Below are 16,500 nucleotides of genomic sequence, written 5' to 3'. Positions count from 1 at the left end.
TCTGAGTAGAAATGGTAATCCGCTATTTCATCTAAGAATCAAAGAAAGCTATTCCAGCAGAATTATTTGCGCCTTGATACCGATAACACCGTTCTGGTTTTTTGGAAACTTAGGGCCTTCTCATTGTGGACTTTGAAACAGCTGCCTGTGAACAGATGTTAACTTTTGGCACCTCAATAATGGAAGCGAGACTCTCCTTTTGATCTAACAACTAAGTCATCTAGATTTACTGTCAGACAGAATTCATCATGGATCACATGACTCCTTTCATTTGACCTATATTTAGCGATACAGTTTTAAAACTATTATCTTCTCAACCAAAAGATATCCTAAAACATAATTATATAAATCTCACACTTGGAACCCTTTGGAATTCTCTACCCCAGAGAGCTGTGGTGGCAGAGTCATTGAATATATCTAAGGCTGAGATAGAAAGATTCCACAGGGTAATTAAGGGTCATGGACTACAGGCTGGAAAGTGGAGTCGAGGCTAAAAACATATCAGATTGACTATGATTTAATTGAATGCCTGAGAAAGTTCAAGGAGCCCCAGGCTTACTCATGTTCCTTATGCTCATAATGAGGTTTTGTTATTTCCTAGAGTACATAGTTCTAGGCCACAAGCCATTCTGTATATGAGGTAACTCAATGAAATGTTTTAGTTCTTGTAGTGACAATGAAAAGTAGTGCATTTAACTGAAATGCATTTTTACCATGATCTACCGAGCAGAGACAATGATAGTCGTCGGATTGCAGATTTACTCAAATTTCCCCAACTCAAAGCTGCTGTGCGTTTTTCTGTGACCTTCTGATATCGGCTGTCACAGAAATCCTAGTATATTACAACTACTGTTTCCCCTTTATCTATCCTGCTCATTACCACCTCAAAATAATTTAAGAAATTGGCCAGGCATGATTTCCCCTTCATGGAGCAATGCCGACCGTGCTTGATTATATTATGTATTTCCAAATACTCTGCTGTTACATCCTTTTATAATGAACTCTTAACATTTTCCCATGATAGATATTAAGCCTATAGTTACCTGTTTTTTATCTGTCTCCTTTTTAAATGATTGCTATATTCAGATTTCCAATCCTCTGGGACTTTTCCAGAATTTTTAAGGCCCTTTAGAAGATTACTACCAGTGCATCCACTATCTTTGTTATCCTAGCAGATGATTGAGGTGGGAGAAGTGGGTAGTCTGGTTGCGACAGGGAGTTATTCGGATGGTCAGAAGGGGGTAGTCCATGGTTCAGAGGGTAGTTGGGTTGGATACGGGGATACGTTGGCTATTTGGGGTCGTATGGTGAAGTAATTGGCAGGGATAGTCGGGTTGGGGGGTGGTCAGGAAGGATAATTAGGTCGGGATGGCCTGGCCAATTTGGGGATGATGGCGGGGGTGGTGGGGCGTGTGACGTGGTTAGTTAAGTCTGGGTGGTTGGTGAAGGTAATAATTTTTTATTATTGTCACAAGTAGGCTTACATTAACACTGCAATGAAGTTACTGTGAAAAGCCCCTAGTCGCCACATTCCAGCGCCTGTTCGGGTACACTGAGGGAGAATTCAGAATTCTCAGCTGATATGGGAATTGAACCCGTGCTGCTGGCCTTGTTCTGCATCACAAACCAGCTGTCTAGCCCACTGAGTTGTGTGATTGGGGGTGGTTGTTTCATTTTATCCAGGTGTTTTAATCAGTCTAACATTCCCTTCTTAACTATTCAGATAAGTATCGTGGAACTTTCCCATGTCTCCAACCAAGTTGGCGGGCTCCGGGGTTGTGGGGGGGGGGTGCGGGGCGATCTGGCCCCGGGGGGTGCCCCCACGGTGGCCTGGCCCGCAATCGGGGCCCACCGATCCGCGGGCGGGCCTGTGCCGTGGGGGCACTCTTTTCCTTCCGCCTGCGCCATGGTCTCCACCATGGCGGAGGCGGAAGAGACCCCCTCCACTGCGCATGCGCGGGGATGCCGTGAGCGGCCGCTGACGCTCCCGCGCATGCGCCGCCCGGCAATGTCATTTCCACGCCAGCTGGCGGGGCGCCACAGGCCTTTCCCGCCAGCTGGCGGGGCGGAAATCAGTCCGGCGCGGGCCTAGCCCCTCAAGGTTAGGGCTCGGCCGGTCAAGATGCGGAGGATTCCGCACCTTTGGGCCTGCGCGATGCCGGACTGATTTGGCTTCCGGTCGGCGGACATCGCGCCGATTACGGAGAATTTTGCCCCTGATCTTCACTCGTATATGTCTGGTTTCTGATTACCCAGAGAAAACATGGCCTCTTATGTTTGTTTGTTCATAAATATTGGTCAAAATTTGTTTGTACAGTTAATTGCTCTAAATACAATGTTTTGTTCCTTTTAGACAGGAGACTGGAATTGGTTAAAGGAATTATACCAAAGACTTGTGGATCCAAAATGGCAAAGAAAAAAGAAGAGTAGAGAACAGTTTTACCAGAAAGCTATTCTTTCCAAATTTCTATACTATAGGTGAGTGCACATTTCTAACTGGTGATCCATCAGTAAATAAGTTGACAACTTGGGACACTATTAATCCTGTTGTCTGACATAAAACCAGTTAATATATCTGTTTAGATGTGATAAATTTTCACAAACTATTGTATTACAATCCTGGGCTAGACTCCCAACAGTGGTTGGGATACTGGACAGAAAACCCCCAATATTTTATTTTAATTTTGTAAGACTGTGAGGAAGGGATACCTCACTCCAGGAGTGATTTCCTTAAAGTAGGGATATGATGTATTAAAACAATCTTTATTGCTAACAGTACTAAAATATCTTTAACATCACACAAGAAAATAGCTTACAATTACCCCTTAATCAATGCTAATCAATACAGTGACATAATAACCCTTAACTGCTATTTTTTTCCACTCAAACAACAAGCCATCCTGTATCCCAATCCACTTTTAAAAAGTTAGCACTCTGGTTCACTTGCTACACAGAGATGTATTTTGAGACTGTGAAAAGACAGACCTGAACCCTGTCAGAACTATGCAGAATCTCTGGCTGTGTTTCTTCAGAAACTGCTCCGCTTGCCTTCCAGCCACAAAGCACAACTGACTTTCAACACCTAGCTGCTTCAACCCCTGGCCCCTCCCACTAACTGCATCATCTCATTGAACTGAACACAATGTCTCCAATTAACTAGCCTGCAGGGAACCCTCAATATAAATAAAAAATACATCAGCCCAAACTTTTTAACAATGCTTTAATGTACCTCTGGTTCCAAGAACCCTAGCTGATTTCCAAACCAGGATTTTCTAAAAGACACTACTGCAGCAGTCATACACACACTAACCAGGCCTTTAACCCTTACTGCACCAATTACATTCAATACAACATTGCTGAAATTCCTACATTCATCGCACTTGTACAGAAACTGGAGTTGTGCGACTGATTAAATCCAATTGTATGCAAATTTGATTCTTTTCTGGTTGAAAATGCTTATTGCTACATCTCGGACCCACAAAGCAGCATCAAAGGATGCATCACGCTCCTGAAAGAATTTGGTGCCTTCTGGGCTACAAACTCAACATGATCAAAAGTGAGATCTTCCCGGTGAACCCGCAAGGGGGAGGGGCAGCACTGGTGGGACTGCCGTTTAAACAAGCCTGACACAAATTCCGCTACCTGGAGATCCAAATCGCTCATGACTGGACGGGATTCCACAAATGGAACCTGACCAGTCTGACAGAGAAAGTCAAAAAGGACCTGCAGAGGTGGAACACACTCCCACTCTCCCTGGCATGGAGAGTACAGACGATCAAAATGAATGTACTGCCCAGATACCTCTTCCTACTAAGATACATCCCAATCTATAATCTCCAAGGCTTTTTTTCAATGCATTGGACAAATTAATCATGGCGTTTGTATGGGAGGAAAGAATGCTAGGATCAGAAAAAAGGTTCTACAGAAAACAAAATCCAGGGAGGGCTAGCCCTCCCAAACCTACAATTCTACCACTGGGCAGCGACGGCAGAAAGAGTGATGGATGGATAAAGGAGTCAGAGGCTGAGTGGGAGCGTGCGGAGGAGGCCTCCTGCAAGGGGACCTCCCTCCGGGCCCTCGCCACGGCGGCACTCCCATCCCCACCCAAGAAACACCCCAGCAGTCCAATGGTGATAGTCACCCTCCAGACATGGAACCAACTACGGCAGCAATTCGGACTGACTGAAATGTCCGACAAAGCCCCCATCTGCAATAACCTGCACAGATTCACACCAGCACTCACCGACGCCACCTTCAAAAGGTGGAGACAGGACAGGGGGACATTGACAGTCAAGGACCTATACACTGACGGTAGGTTCACAACACTGGAAGAAGTGATGCAGAGATTCCAACTAGCTAAAGGCAACAAACTCAGATACCTACAGCTTAAAAACTTCCTACGGAAGGAGACAAGGACATACCCACGACAGACACTATTAGAAGAGCTACTGGACTCAGACACCCCAGGCAGAGGGAACTGTAGTGACATGTACGAACGACTGCTAGAGAGGGCCTACACCGAACTGTACACGAGAAGGAGGAAATGGGAGGAAGACTTGGGGTTCGAAATAGGGTGGAGACTCTGGAGCGAAGCACTGCACAGGGTCAGCTCTACCTCCACATGTGCGAGGCTCAACCTAACGCAGCTAAAAGTGGTACATAGAGCCCACTTAACCAGAACCCGAACGAGTAGGTCCTTCCCGAGGTGGCGGATAGATGCGAACGGTGCCAACCACACCCACATGTTCTGGTCTTGCCCCAGACTTCCTAAGTACTGGACAGCCTTCTTCGAGGCAATGTCCAAAGTGGTGGGGATGAGGGTGGAGCCTTGCCCGAAAGTGGCGGTCTTCGGGGTATCAGACCAGCCAGATCTATTCCTGGGGAGGAGGATGGACGCCCTTGCCTTTGCCTCCCTGATCACCCGCTGTAGAATCCTGCTTGGTTGGCAATCAGCACCACCTAAAGCTGCAGACTGGCTGTCCGACCTATCAGAATTTCTCCAAATGGAGAAAATCAAATTCACCATCCGTGGGTCGGAAGAGAGCTTCCACAAAATATGGGAGCCATTCTCCCGACTGTTCCGAGATCTGTTTGTGGCCAACACATAAATAAATAAATAAATAGCCAGTAGTTGGGGGAAATAGCCAGGACAAGATAAAGAGGAAAGTGAGGGAGGACCGGGGAGTGGTGGGGGGGAGTAAGGCGAGTTAGCAAAACCCAGTAAGAAAAAATGGGTAACAGCAGTGAACAAGGGAGGGGGGGGGGGGATCAAGGAGAGAGGAGCTGGGGGGGGGTGGATAGGGAAAATTGTAGGCTGAGCCAGCCGGACCGCAACAGACAGTAAATAGAGAAACTTAAGAAGGAACCTTTGTGACTGTACAGTAAGTGAAAACGAACAGCAATGTATATAATTTTCAAAATGCCAATAAAAAGATTTTTTTTAAAAAAGAAAATGCTTATTGCAGGAAAAGGTTGACTATGCTGTCCCTTTTAAGGCTAATGATTAGTTGATTGGACAAGTCCAACTTTACTTCTACCACTTTCGTAGATTCTGCTTCGAAAATGAAGTGTAATCAATGAATCAGCACTCTTTGACTTCCAAAAGCGTTTTAGCAAGTGAATTATGAAACCACTCCAGTAGGACATTTCACTTCTCCATTGTTTGTGCAGACTGTAAGGTAACTCCAGCTTGACTGAGTTTAGGTGCAAATCAATAGTCTCTAAAACTGTACCACATGATGATGCTAGGAACAGGGTTCATCACGATAAAGGCTTTTATCCCCAAAAGGTACTGTTTACACTGAACGTGGTCGCTGCTCTTTTGGATCATGCTTTGGAACATTTGCTATGTGAATGGGGAATGATGCTTATGTGTGTGACACCATATTAGCATCAATGATATGCTCATGTCCACAAAACAGAAAATGCTACAGAGCATTACAAATTTTCCATAGAGCTCTGAATGCTGGTTTGGAAGGGCCACCGTAATCCAAGTATCAGTTTAGTAAACCTACCTTGCTCTCCCTCCAAGGCCAAAATATCTTTCCTAAGGTGTGGTGCCTAGAACTGCTCACAGTCGTGCAGGTGGTGTCTAACCAGGGTTTTATATTGCTGTAGCATAACCCCTGTGTCTATATATTCCAATCCTCTCGATATAAAGACTATCATTCCATTATCCTTTTTGATTTTTCTCTGGACTTGTTCCTGGCATTTTAATGACTTATGCACCCGAACCCGCAAGTCTCTTTGGATATTCACTGTACCTGATCTCTTTCCACTTAGAAAGTACTCTGCTCTACACTTTTTTGGTCCGAAATGGATGACCTCACAGTTGCTTATATTAAATTCTTTCTGCCACAATTTTGACCATTCACCAAGTCTGGCAATATCTCCGTACAATTTTATGCTATCATCTAGGCTGCCTACAATATCACCTGACTTTGAATCATCCGCAAATTTGGATATATGACTTTCTATGCCATCATCCAAATCATTAATGAATAGTGTGAATAATTGAGGCCCCAACACAGATTCCTGCGTGGACCACTTAGCCAATTAGACTAATTGTTCATTATCCCCACTCGTCACTTGCCACTCAATCAATTTCCTAACCATGTCAATAATTTGCCCTCCACTCCGTGGGCTTCCACCTTAGTTAACAGTCTCTTGTGTGGAACATTATCAAATGCCTTCTGGAATTCCACATAAGTGACATCAGTAGACATTCCCCTGTCCACTACCGTAGTCACCTCTTCTTCATAAAATTCAATGAGGTTAGTCAGGCATGACCTTCCCTTCATGGTGGTTCTCCCTGATCGACCAAAACTTTTCAAGGTGTTCAGTTTCATGACTTTCCTAATTATATAGTATTAATTTTGTTTTATAGTTGCTGATTGAGTACATGAAGAGGTAGCCTATGTACACTGTACTCTTAAATAAATATCTTGACTGATTTAGTTAAAAGTTTGAAACCAAACTTAGATTTATTATTTTAATTGCATTCCTGACTGTGCTCCAGTACTTGAGATACAGGGGATAATTTCACATGCACTATTTGTAGCAAAATTACAATTGTTTATATTTGCCACTGAAATTTGCCACATTTATATTAAAATGTTCCATTCCATTGTATGGACATTCTTCCCTTTTTCTTTTCAATAAAAATAGCACTTTTGACCTTCAAATAGCAGTAATATTTTGCTATTTGTTACAGTATTTATTCTTCAGTTTTCCTTGAAATTCCATCAGGTGTTTCTTTTTTCTAAACATTGACCTTTTTCTTCTGAATACTTTTAGCATCAATGGAGATTGTGGCGCAGAACCAGTTCCAACTCCTATAGCACAACCTACTGACACACAGTCCGAGGAAAATCCGATAGCAGTAGAAGAATCCTCCTGGCCTGCACCTCTGAGAACCCCTGCTTCTGTCTCTGAAGATGGACATCCTCAGGAACAGGTAAAACTTTGACATGTGAGGAATTTACATATCTCACGGATTCTAAAAACGAAGTTAAATTTAAAAACTGTTCAGTTTGTTTTGCATGTTAATTAGATATTTAGTCATGTCCAGTGAAAACTGTTCAATATCTGATTATATTTAGTCTCCTAGTTTAGAATGACACTTCGTGCTTTCTATAGCGTTTGGTTTGGAAATATAGTCAACACCAAGCAAATACATAGAAGATACAGTGCAGAAGGAGGCCATTCGGCCAATCGAATCTGCACCGACCCACTTAAGCCTTCACTTCCACCCTATCCCCGTAACCCAATAACCCCTCCTAACCTTTTTAGTCACTAAGGGCAATTTATCATGGCCAATCCATCTAACCTGCACGTCTTTGGACTGTGGGAGGAAACCGGAACACCTGGAGGAAATCATTAAATGTTTAATATACACCTAAATATTTAATTTACACCTATCATTTCTCATGTTCCCAATGTAAAATTATTGAATCAAGTATAAATTTCCTTCCAGTTTTCATCGTTATAATTTTTTTAATATTTGAGTATAAGTTCACAGCCAACTTTTATATCCAACTAGCATATTTTGGAAATCTGATCACTTTGTGCAAAATAAATGTATTTCTTTAGATGGAGCAGAAAGTTGTATATTTGAAATGCTAAGAAAATGTCGTCAAACTTGTCATAAAGAGAAGTTATTTTTTTTTACAAATTATGATCCAAGCGTAATGTCTTGGGAAATTAGTACATTTGTTGGGATTCAACTCCAACCACATTTTAAGAGTTTAGATTTTGTAGTGATTATTCTTTTTCTGAATGGCTTCTAAATATATTTTTTACGTTAAAAGACCTCCCCTTTCATAATATACAAACAAAGGAGGTTTAAGAAGCTCAATGCTCTGATATCTGCTATGTTCTGAGAAAAGTATATCATTACATTGGGTTAAGTCTGTGAATCCATTACAGTGGAGTCTTCAAGATCAGTTTCAATGATTTTAAATGGAATTTTAGGTAGTTTTTGCAAATGTTAATGTACTACTTTTTAGCCCCTAGGTACATTTAATTTCTCTAATTCAGATTGCTGTATTGGTCAAACATCTGGTGATAAGAGCTTGATGAATTTTATTTCTCAAGTTAAACTCTCGAAGGTAATGACATTATCAAGCCATTGCCGAACAAGAAGGCAGAACAATTAACCTAAGCATGAAATTACTGCCTAAATTTTAATCAGAAGCAGGGCTTGATGAGCCAGGAATTATATTTTAATATAATTGCATTGATTTTGTATATAAGCGAGAGTTAATCAGTGGGACCCGATCTTAAGTAGGCTCTGCTGTATTAATGTTTTAACACTCTTCAAATGATAAAATAGTGTGTATTGGGTAAAAATATACATGCTTGAACCTTTTGCAGGGGAATGTTCCTCTGGAAGCCACATATGTATTAGAGCAGGTGGCCTCTACCCCGAAAGAACAAAACCTGACTACTTTTTTGAATGAAGGGAAAAACAGTCAGGTATGGTGAAGATGACCATTTCCAAGTAATTCCCTAATGAAGGAAACTTTTCTAATAGGCCCCAATTGGCTTTTTAATAAATCAAATTGGTATTGTTAAGTTTGTTACACTGATCTTTTTTAAGTGTCCTTTCTTTACTCTACTCTATTTTTTAAATAAATATCTTTAACACTTTTCTCTCTTTGCAAAGGGGCTTAAAAATGATTTTGTCAGAAATATTCTTTGGACGTTTGAAGATATTCATATGCTTGTGGGTTCAAACATGCCTATTTTTGGTGGAGGAAAATATCCAGCTGTAAGCTTACGACTCCGGTAAGCCTTTTCTTTGTGCAATATGGAAGGTTTTTTATGTACATTTTATGTTCTCTTCCTGTTCTGAAGTACAATTTCACAGGCTCTGTCTGTTACCTTGACCAGGTGGTGTTGTTTTGTGATGTACTGTCACCAGGCTATTCACTCCAGTGACTTCCTCTTATTCACCCCAATCACATCTGCTGAGGCTAATTGTAATGGCTCAACTGAGGCCATAACTGGAAACGGCTAACTGAAGTTTGGACCTAGAGCCGCCTTGGACTTTCTAACAAGGCTCAAACAGTTCTTTGTTCTTTGTCTGAACTGGCTTAATACACACAATCTAGCACAGTCAAAACTGTTCCAAGTCCATTTTAACGTTATGATGTTGGTTGTCTGCAAAGTTAGAGGATATGTTGAGTTACTTTTAAACAAAAATAGATTATAATTTGTTTGTTTTTTTTGTGTGTGAGATTTCCAACTATACTTGATCCTGACTGACAGTTATTCAAATCTACAAAGTTCAAATACCTATCTTCAGAGATATTTAAGGAATTGTAACTGTTCACAAGTTAGGCAGTTGGCAAATGCAAAGAAATCCACATTCACAACTATTGCATACGTGTCAAATGTAAATTTGTGTCATATGTGTCAAATGTAAAATGTACAAGAACCTTTTGGGGGAAAAAAATAGCTTATATTCTAGATTGTAAACATGTGCTTTCCAAGGAATATATTTCTACTGTGAACATATGTTACTACTAGCTCTTTATATATTTGCATGTATTGATTCACTTCATAGTTAAACTTAAACCAAAGTCTGAGTCACATTTATAGGTCATGGCCTCAGAGTGTTCCAAAGAAGGGTGGCATGGTGCTGCAGTGGTTAGCACTGCTGCCTATGGCGCTGAGGATCCGGGTTTGATCCCGGCCCCAGGTCACCGTCTTTGTGGAGTTTACACATTCTCCCAGTGTCTGCATGGGTCTCAACCTCACAACCCAAAGATGTGCCGGTTAGGTGGATTGGCTTTGTTAAATTGCCCCTTAATTGGAAAAACAAAATTGAATTTTTTTTAAAAGGGTGTTACAGCCAATGGACTATTTGAGGATAATCACTATTCGCTAAGCAAATGTGGCAACCAATTTATGCAAACAGCAAATGAATGAGTAGCCATATAATACTGTTGTGAAGAGAACGGTGACCTGTACACCTCGAAAACCAGCTCTTCACCCTGCACAATGAGATCTTTTACTTTCCACGTGCACTTGCGGACAGATTCAATGTTTCATTTAAAAGATGGTACATCCAACAGAGGGCGGATGTCACCGAAATGACACTTAAACTGTGTTAAAATCCCCAAACGTTTTCTTGACAGTGAAGAAATTAGCAGGGAACAAGTAAGGAATTGCTAATCGCTGTCTCTTAAATAATAGTTGCAGTCAACCTTTGATCATAGTTACTATACTGTTGGACCCTGAAGACTGGGACAGTGTACTGCTGTCCTTCATATATAACAAGGAAAGGAGAAACTTTAAAAAAATAATCCAAATTAAATGTCTTTTACTGCCAAAACATATTTTCGTAACAAGGCGTCATATAAGAAAAATATATATATATATATCCTGGCTACTTCATAGTTTTGTTTTTAAACATAATGGACTTCGCACTGACTGAAGCCATGACTGGCTGCAATTGTCAAAAAGTATTTCTAGCCTTTAGAAAACCACAACAACCTCATTATCTCTAAAGAAGCATTAATGACCCTGTGACTAAAGATCAAATTCCAACGAAGTGCACAAATGTCCCTTTACATTTCTGAGACAAAGTCCTGGCCAATGAAGGTCTATCTACGAGGACAAAAGGATCCAGAAATCGCTGGCAAACCAATTAATGGATGTAACATTAACCCTCTCAAGAACCAGACCCAGAGGAAGAAGTGGGAGTTATATCACATGACCCCTTCCAAGTTGCTAGAACCTGTAATATTGCCTTGCAAAGCTAAATATTCAGTCTACCATCTTCTACCAACCAAACTACAGAACCTGAACTCTGTCCAGGTTTAAATTGTCTGGTTCTCAGCTGCACTGTTTCTACTGGTCCATCTGAACTCTGTAATGAAGTTCATTATGTTTAAAAACTCTGTACCAGTGCCTACTACAATACTAATAATCTCTATATGCTTCTCCCATTGTGGAAATTAGCACTACTGGAGAAGTGGGTTACCCCATATAAGTTTAATCCTGCTCACCTCTGAAGGAATACACCATTGGATTTTGGATTCTGGACTCCCGTGAAATAGTTTTTATTTTGTCTGTGTTCTTTGCCTTGTGCTTCTTTGTTTCCCCAGCCCCCTTTTAGTGTGTGAATAGCTGACACCCCCTCCTGCATATTGAACATGTGCAAGATAAGCTAACCCTCTGATTTTACCCTCGAGTTTGCTGTAGGGTATTTAGTTGAGGATTGGAGCACTCCGAAACTGAAGGATTGGGGGAAATACACCACCACATATAAAGGAAATCAAATATCTTAAGACCCAGTTCTATTTATGGATGAGTGGGGTATGGGATGAAATCATGGCTGTTTTAAGTTAAATCCATTCTGTCCATAACTACGTACATGAGATGCACATGCATCTGTGATCTCAGCATATTCAGCATGCATGTGTGCTAATGTAAATGCGGTTCATCTGCATCTTAAGGCCCGATTTTATTATTTTTGGTAAGAAAACGAAGTACTTTGAATTTTTTTCGCAGAGTGAAAAGGAAATAGCTTTTTTAAACCAATTCACCAGCAGAAAAATGAGGGGATTTACTTGTAGAACCTGGTAAATACTGACTTTAGAGTTCTCTATGTATCAGCCATTGGTGTTAAAGCAGAGGGAGTAGTGAGCATGCAGCAAAAGGAATCCGAGAAGCAGAATGTATGGTTGGAGAAAATCTTTTGAATAATGAGAGGTCATGGGGAGATTTGAAGGTAAGTGCAATGACTTTGATATAAATTCAGGGGATAGTGCAGTTAGCTAAGCATGGAAATGATAGTTGTGTGGGGTTTTATATTTATAATTGAATGAGAGTCGAATAGCTCTCAGTTATTTTATGAAGATGGGGAGGCTAGTGATGAAAGCATTCACAAAATTCCTGAAAGGTAGCAAATGTGCTGGATGTGGATGTTTGGTTTTGGCAATGAACTGCACATGGTGCAAATTATTAGCTCAGCTGAAAGGAATGCCTAGATGATGCATCACTGAATTTAGCCTGAGAAGCATCCAAGAAGGTTAATGAATCAGAGCCAGAGGCATTTAATTGCTGATGTGAGCTGAAAAGAATGACTTTGAATTTGTAAATTAAGAATCATTGTGGTTTGATGTTGGATAGGTTGATATTGCAACAGGCTTAAAGTCAGTAGTGGTGGCAGAGAAGTAAGGCTGGGTGGTGCCCATGCATTTAAGAGAAAGTAAAAGAAAGAAAGCATTTTAAAGAAAATATTTATGTAATACTTGAGGGCTGGGGAGAGAAGGGAGGGAATTGTACTGAAAAGTTGTTGGAAGAATTGAAATGTGGCCAAAAGCTACACAGACATATTTTGAAGAAGTTTATGAAAGGTTTGACAATAGTGAAGATGTAACAAGCACAAGTTTCAGAAGCGAATTCCTGAGTGTAAGGGTATGATGGTTGAAGACTTTGTTGACAGACCTAGAGCAGTAGAGAAGACACACAGTAGACAGAAGTTTTTTTTTAAAAAAGAGGGCACAGATTGGATCATCAGAGATAGAGAGGATCAGCTGAGTTCTTGGTGACGAGAGATAATGAAGCCAGGTATAGTTTTCATCAGTGATTTTGAGTTTAAAGTTTAGTTTCGGGGTAAACAACACCAGGTTTATGTTTCATTACGTTTAACTCAAGTGAAAAGTCTTGGGGAGGAAGATGGAATCATGAACCAGAGAGCAAAGTTTCTGGCAGAAACCAAATAGAATAGCTTAAACTGGCGAACATCCTGGTTCATTCACGATCTGGAAATCTTATAACCCTACCTGCTTTAAAAGAAAATAAACTTGCTGTGCACCTCTTTTTAGTTTTTGCTATTGATTTTGTGACCAAAGATTGATCAATCTAAGTCTTGGAAACTTTGGTTTATGACATTTAGTTTCTTTTTGTTTTAGAGATAGCAACAAACCAATTAACATATTGACAGGAATTGACTATTGGCTCGACAATCTAATGTGCAATGTTCCAGAACTTGTCATGTGCTTTCACGTTAATGGGATTGTACAGGTAAAAAAAAGTTTTATTTTTAATGTTTTGGGTTTGAAAAAAAAAAATTTTAATAACTCAATCCACAAAAAAACAGGATTTTTGCATTGGTTTTCAAAAGGAATCTCATTGGAGGCTGGCCTCAGTTGCAAAATATGCCAAGCTCCCCAAATCAAATTAATTGTCTTAGCGAGCTTCTGCTATTTCAGGTTTTCCGCTTCTGTTCAAGAAGGCTCTTGAGCTGTTTTTCTTTTTAGAAAGAAAGGCACTAATTGGCACCTTTAAAAGATTTTAAATATTAAAATATATTTAATTGATTTTCTACGTCATTTTCATTATTTAAAAATCATCACGTGGCGAAATAGACCATCATTAAAAATGAAATAAAAGAAAAGGCTGGAAAATCTCATTTGCACTGACCGCATCCATGGAGAGAAAAACAGTTAACATTTTAGTTTGACTTATTGAAAATGCTTTTTTTTTTGATAAATCATTTGCATTAATAAAAGCACTCCTATATCAAGGAATTTTTTTTAATGGAAGGAGAGAAAAATAAACCGTTACATTCTAAGACGTTACCCAATTTTACGGGTTCATGAAAAACATCTTATGCAAATTAGTTTCAGCAGCAATTTAAATCATAAAGCCATTTCAGAAAAGTATCTTGATTGCAATTTACACCTGAATTGCTGACAGTTTAAAGTGGGAACTCTACCCCACTGTTGACATGTTTCTCTCAGTTTGTGCTGGCACTCTTCTGTTCCTTTTTCCCAAATATAACTCTTGTGTCTACCCTCCACTCCTGTAATTTGCATTTCCACTTTGTTCCCATCCATCTCCCCCCAATTCAGGCTAACATTTTTAGCCCATCTCCTCTTCAGCTCATGCTCTCAGTCTCATTTCTATTTCACCTCATCCTTTTCTTAGTGATTCATACTGATTTTGAATCCTTATTCTTCTGAGATTTCTTGCACACAGTGCAGCAGTGTTTAATTATTGAGAGCAATAGTGACAGAAGTGCAAACCTCCAAGCAGTGGTGAAACAAAAAAGAAATAGGGAGCAGTATTTAGATGGCGGAGGATGAAGTGTAACGCATGCTGATTTTCATGTAGAGCTGGGAAAAATGCCACCAAAATTGGTGATGGGTGTTTGAATACATATTTCTCCTTGTGGATAAAAGTTGACAGTGGTCAGTTTAAATATCTTTCTGTTTAAATGTAGTATTCTCAACATAATGTATAGCAACATCAAATGTTCAATTTTCTATTCTTGAGCTGTTTTTCTTTTTAGTTAGAAAGGCACTAATTGGCACCTTTAAAAGATTTTAAATATTAAAATATATTTAATTTTCTAAAACTACTAAAATAGTTCAATTTAGATTTTCTGTTTTTGTTGTAATTAATCTATGTTTTGCGTAGAGATATGAAATGATAAAGACCGAAGACATCCCTAATTTGGATAATTCCAGTTTCTCCACAAAAGTGGTAAAAGATATTGCTCAGAATATTCTTTCATTTCTAAAGGCAAACTGTACTAAAGAAGGACATACATATTGGCTTTTTAAAGGTGAGCAAAATATTGAATTAGAATTCTGTTTTTTAAAGCAATGTTATGAAAGTAGGTTTATTTCAGGATATATACCTATTTATATAGTACAAGATGTACAACTTTATTCAACTGCTTTTCCAAGTGAGAGAGATAAGTAACCATAGTCCATGAGTTAGAGTGGTAAGATAGCTTAAGGGATGCCAATTTGTGTAATGCATGGGGAAAGAAAGGCAGCGAACATGAGAACTAGGAGCAGGATTATGGCTGATCTTTGTGTAGACTCCGCTCCACTAACCTGCCCGCTCACCATAACCCTTAATTCCTTAACTGTCCAAAAATCCAGCTATCTTTGCCTTGAAAACATTCAACGAGGTAGCATCAACTGCTTGCTCCCGCTATCAATCATTTATGGTAATTTGTAAATAATACTATTCCGTTAATGAGTGAATAATTAATTTTTAAATTTGCATCCCTAACTATTCTTTATTTTTATAATGCAGTTTCTGACTGCTCTTAAGTTGCGTGCATATCTTATTGTATTAATGATTGCACCAATTTTTTTCAAGCCAGTGGATGAGAAGATATCGTTTTACTCTACCATATAACTGTTTCAGTTGGCTCTGAAAAATTGCTTAGAACATTAACACTAGATTGATTTCTTCCATTCTTCGAAAAGCAACCTTGGATTTGTTAGCTTAGATTTGCATATCGTTTAAGATCAGATTTTCAAATATTGGAGTTTTAGTCATGCCACTGGATTCACATGATGTGGAGATGCCGGCGTTGGACTGACTGGGGTGAGCACAGTACGAAGTCTTACAACACCAGGTTAAAGTCCAACAGGTTTGTTTCGATGTCACTAGCTTTCAGAGCGCTGCTCCTTCCTCAGGTGAATGAAGAGGTATGTTCCATATATAGACAAATTCAAAGTTGCCAAACAATGCTCGGAATGCGACCATTAGCAGGTGATTAAATCTTTACAGATCCAGAGATGGGGTAACCCCAGGTTAAAGAGGTGTGAATTGTATCAAGCCAGAACAGTTGGTAGGATTTTGCAGGCCAGATGGTGGGGGATGAATGTAATGCGACATGAATCCCAGGTCCCGGTTGAGGCCGCACTCGTGTGCGGAACTTGGCTATAAGTTTCTGCTCGGCGATTCTGCGTTGTCGCGCGTCCTGAAGGCCGCCTTGGAGAACGCTTACCCGGAGATCAGAGGCTGAATGCCCTTGACTGCTGAAGTGTTCCCCGACTGGAAGGGAACATTCCTGCCTGGTGATTGTTGCGCGATGTCCGTTCATTCGTTGTCACAGCGTCTGCATGGTCTCGCCAATGTACCACGCTTCGGGACATCCTTTCCTGCAGCGTATGAGGTAGACAACGTTGGCCGAGTCGCACGAGTATGTACCGCGTACCTGGTGGGTGGTGTTCTCAC

At 40.3% G+C, this 16,500-nt stretch overlaps 1 protein-coding gene across 3 annotated transcripts in view; it reads left to right on the top strand.

Annotated features, from left to right (window-relative positions):
- Positions 1-16,500, top strand: part of edrf1 (erythroid differentiation regulatory factor 1) — a 127,339-nt gene that overhangs the window by 48,735 nt on the left and 62,104 nt on the right. For 2 of the 3 annotated variants that reach the window (XM_072479222.1, XM_072479224.1), the window contains 6 exons: positions 2,354-2,478; positions 7,297-7,456; positions 8,875-8,976; positions 9,167-9,288; positions 13,428-13,539; positions 14,938-15,085. In XM_072479222.1, coding sequence (XP_072335323.1) covers positions 2,354-2,478; positions 7,297-7,456; positions 8,875-8,976; positions 9,167-9,288; positions 13,428-13,539; positions 14,938-15,085 — 769 coding nt within the window. The remainder of the gene's footprint in view (positions 1-2,353; positions 2,479-7,296; positions 7,457-8,874; positions 8,977-9,166; positions 9,289-13,427; positions 13,540-14,937; positions 15,086-16,500) is intronic. The other variant, XM_072479223.1, reaches the window with a different exon arrangement.

The sequence above is a fragment of the Scyliorhinus torazame genome, chromosome 16 (assembly GCF_047496885.1).
Source record: "Scyliorhinus torazame isolate Kashiwa2021f chromosome 16, sScyTor2.1, whole genome shotgun sequence".
Lineage (NCBI taxonomy): Eukaryota > Metazoa > Chordata > Chondrichthyes > Carcharhiniformes > Scyliorhinidae > Scyliorhinus > Scyliorhinus torazame.
Note: the sequence above shows the minus strand (reverse complement) of the source record. Positions and strands in the feature narration are given on the sequence as shown.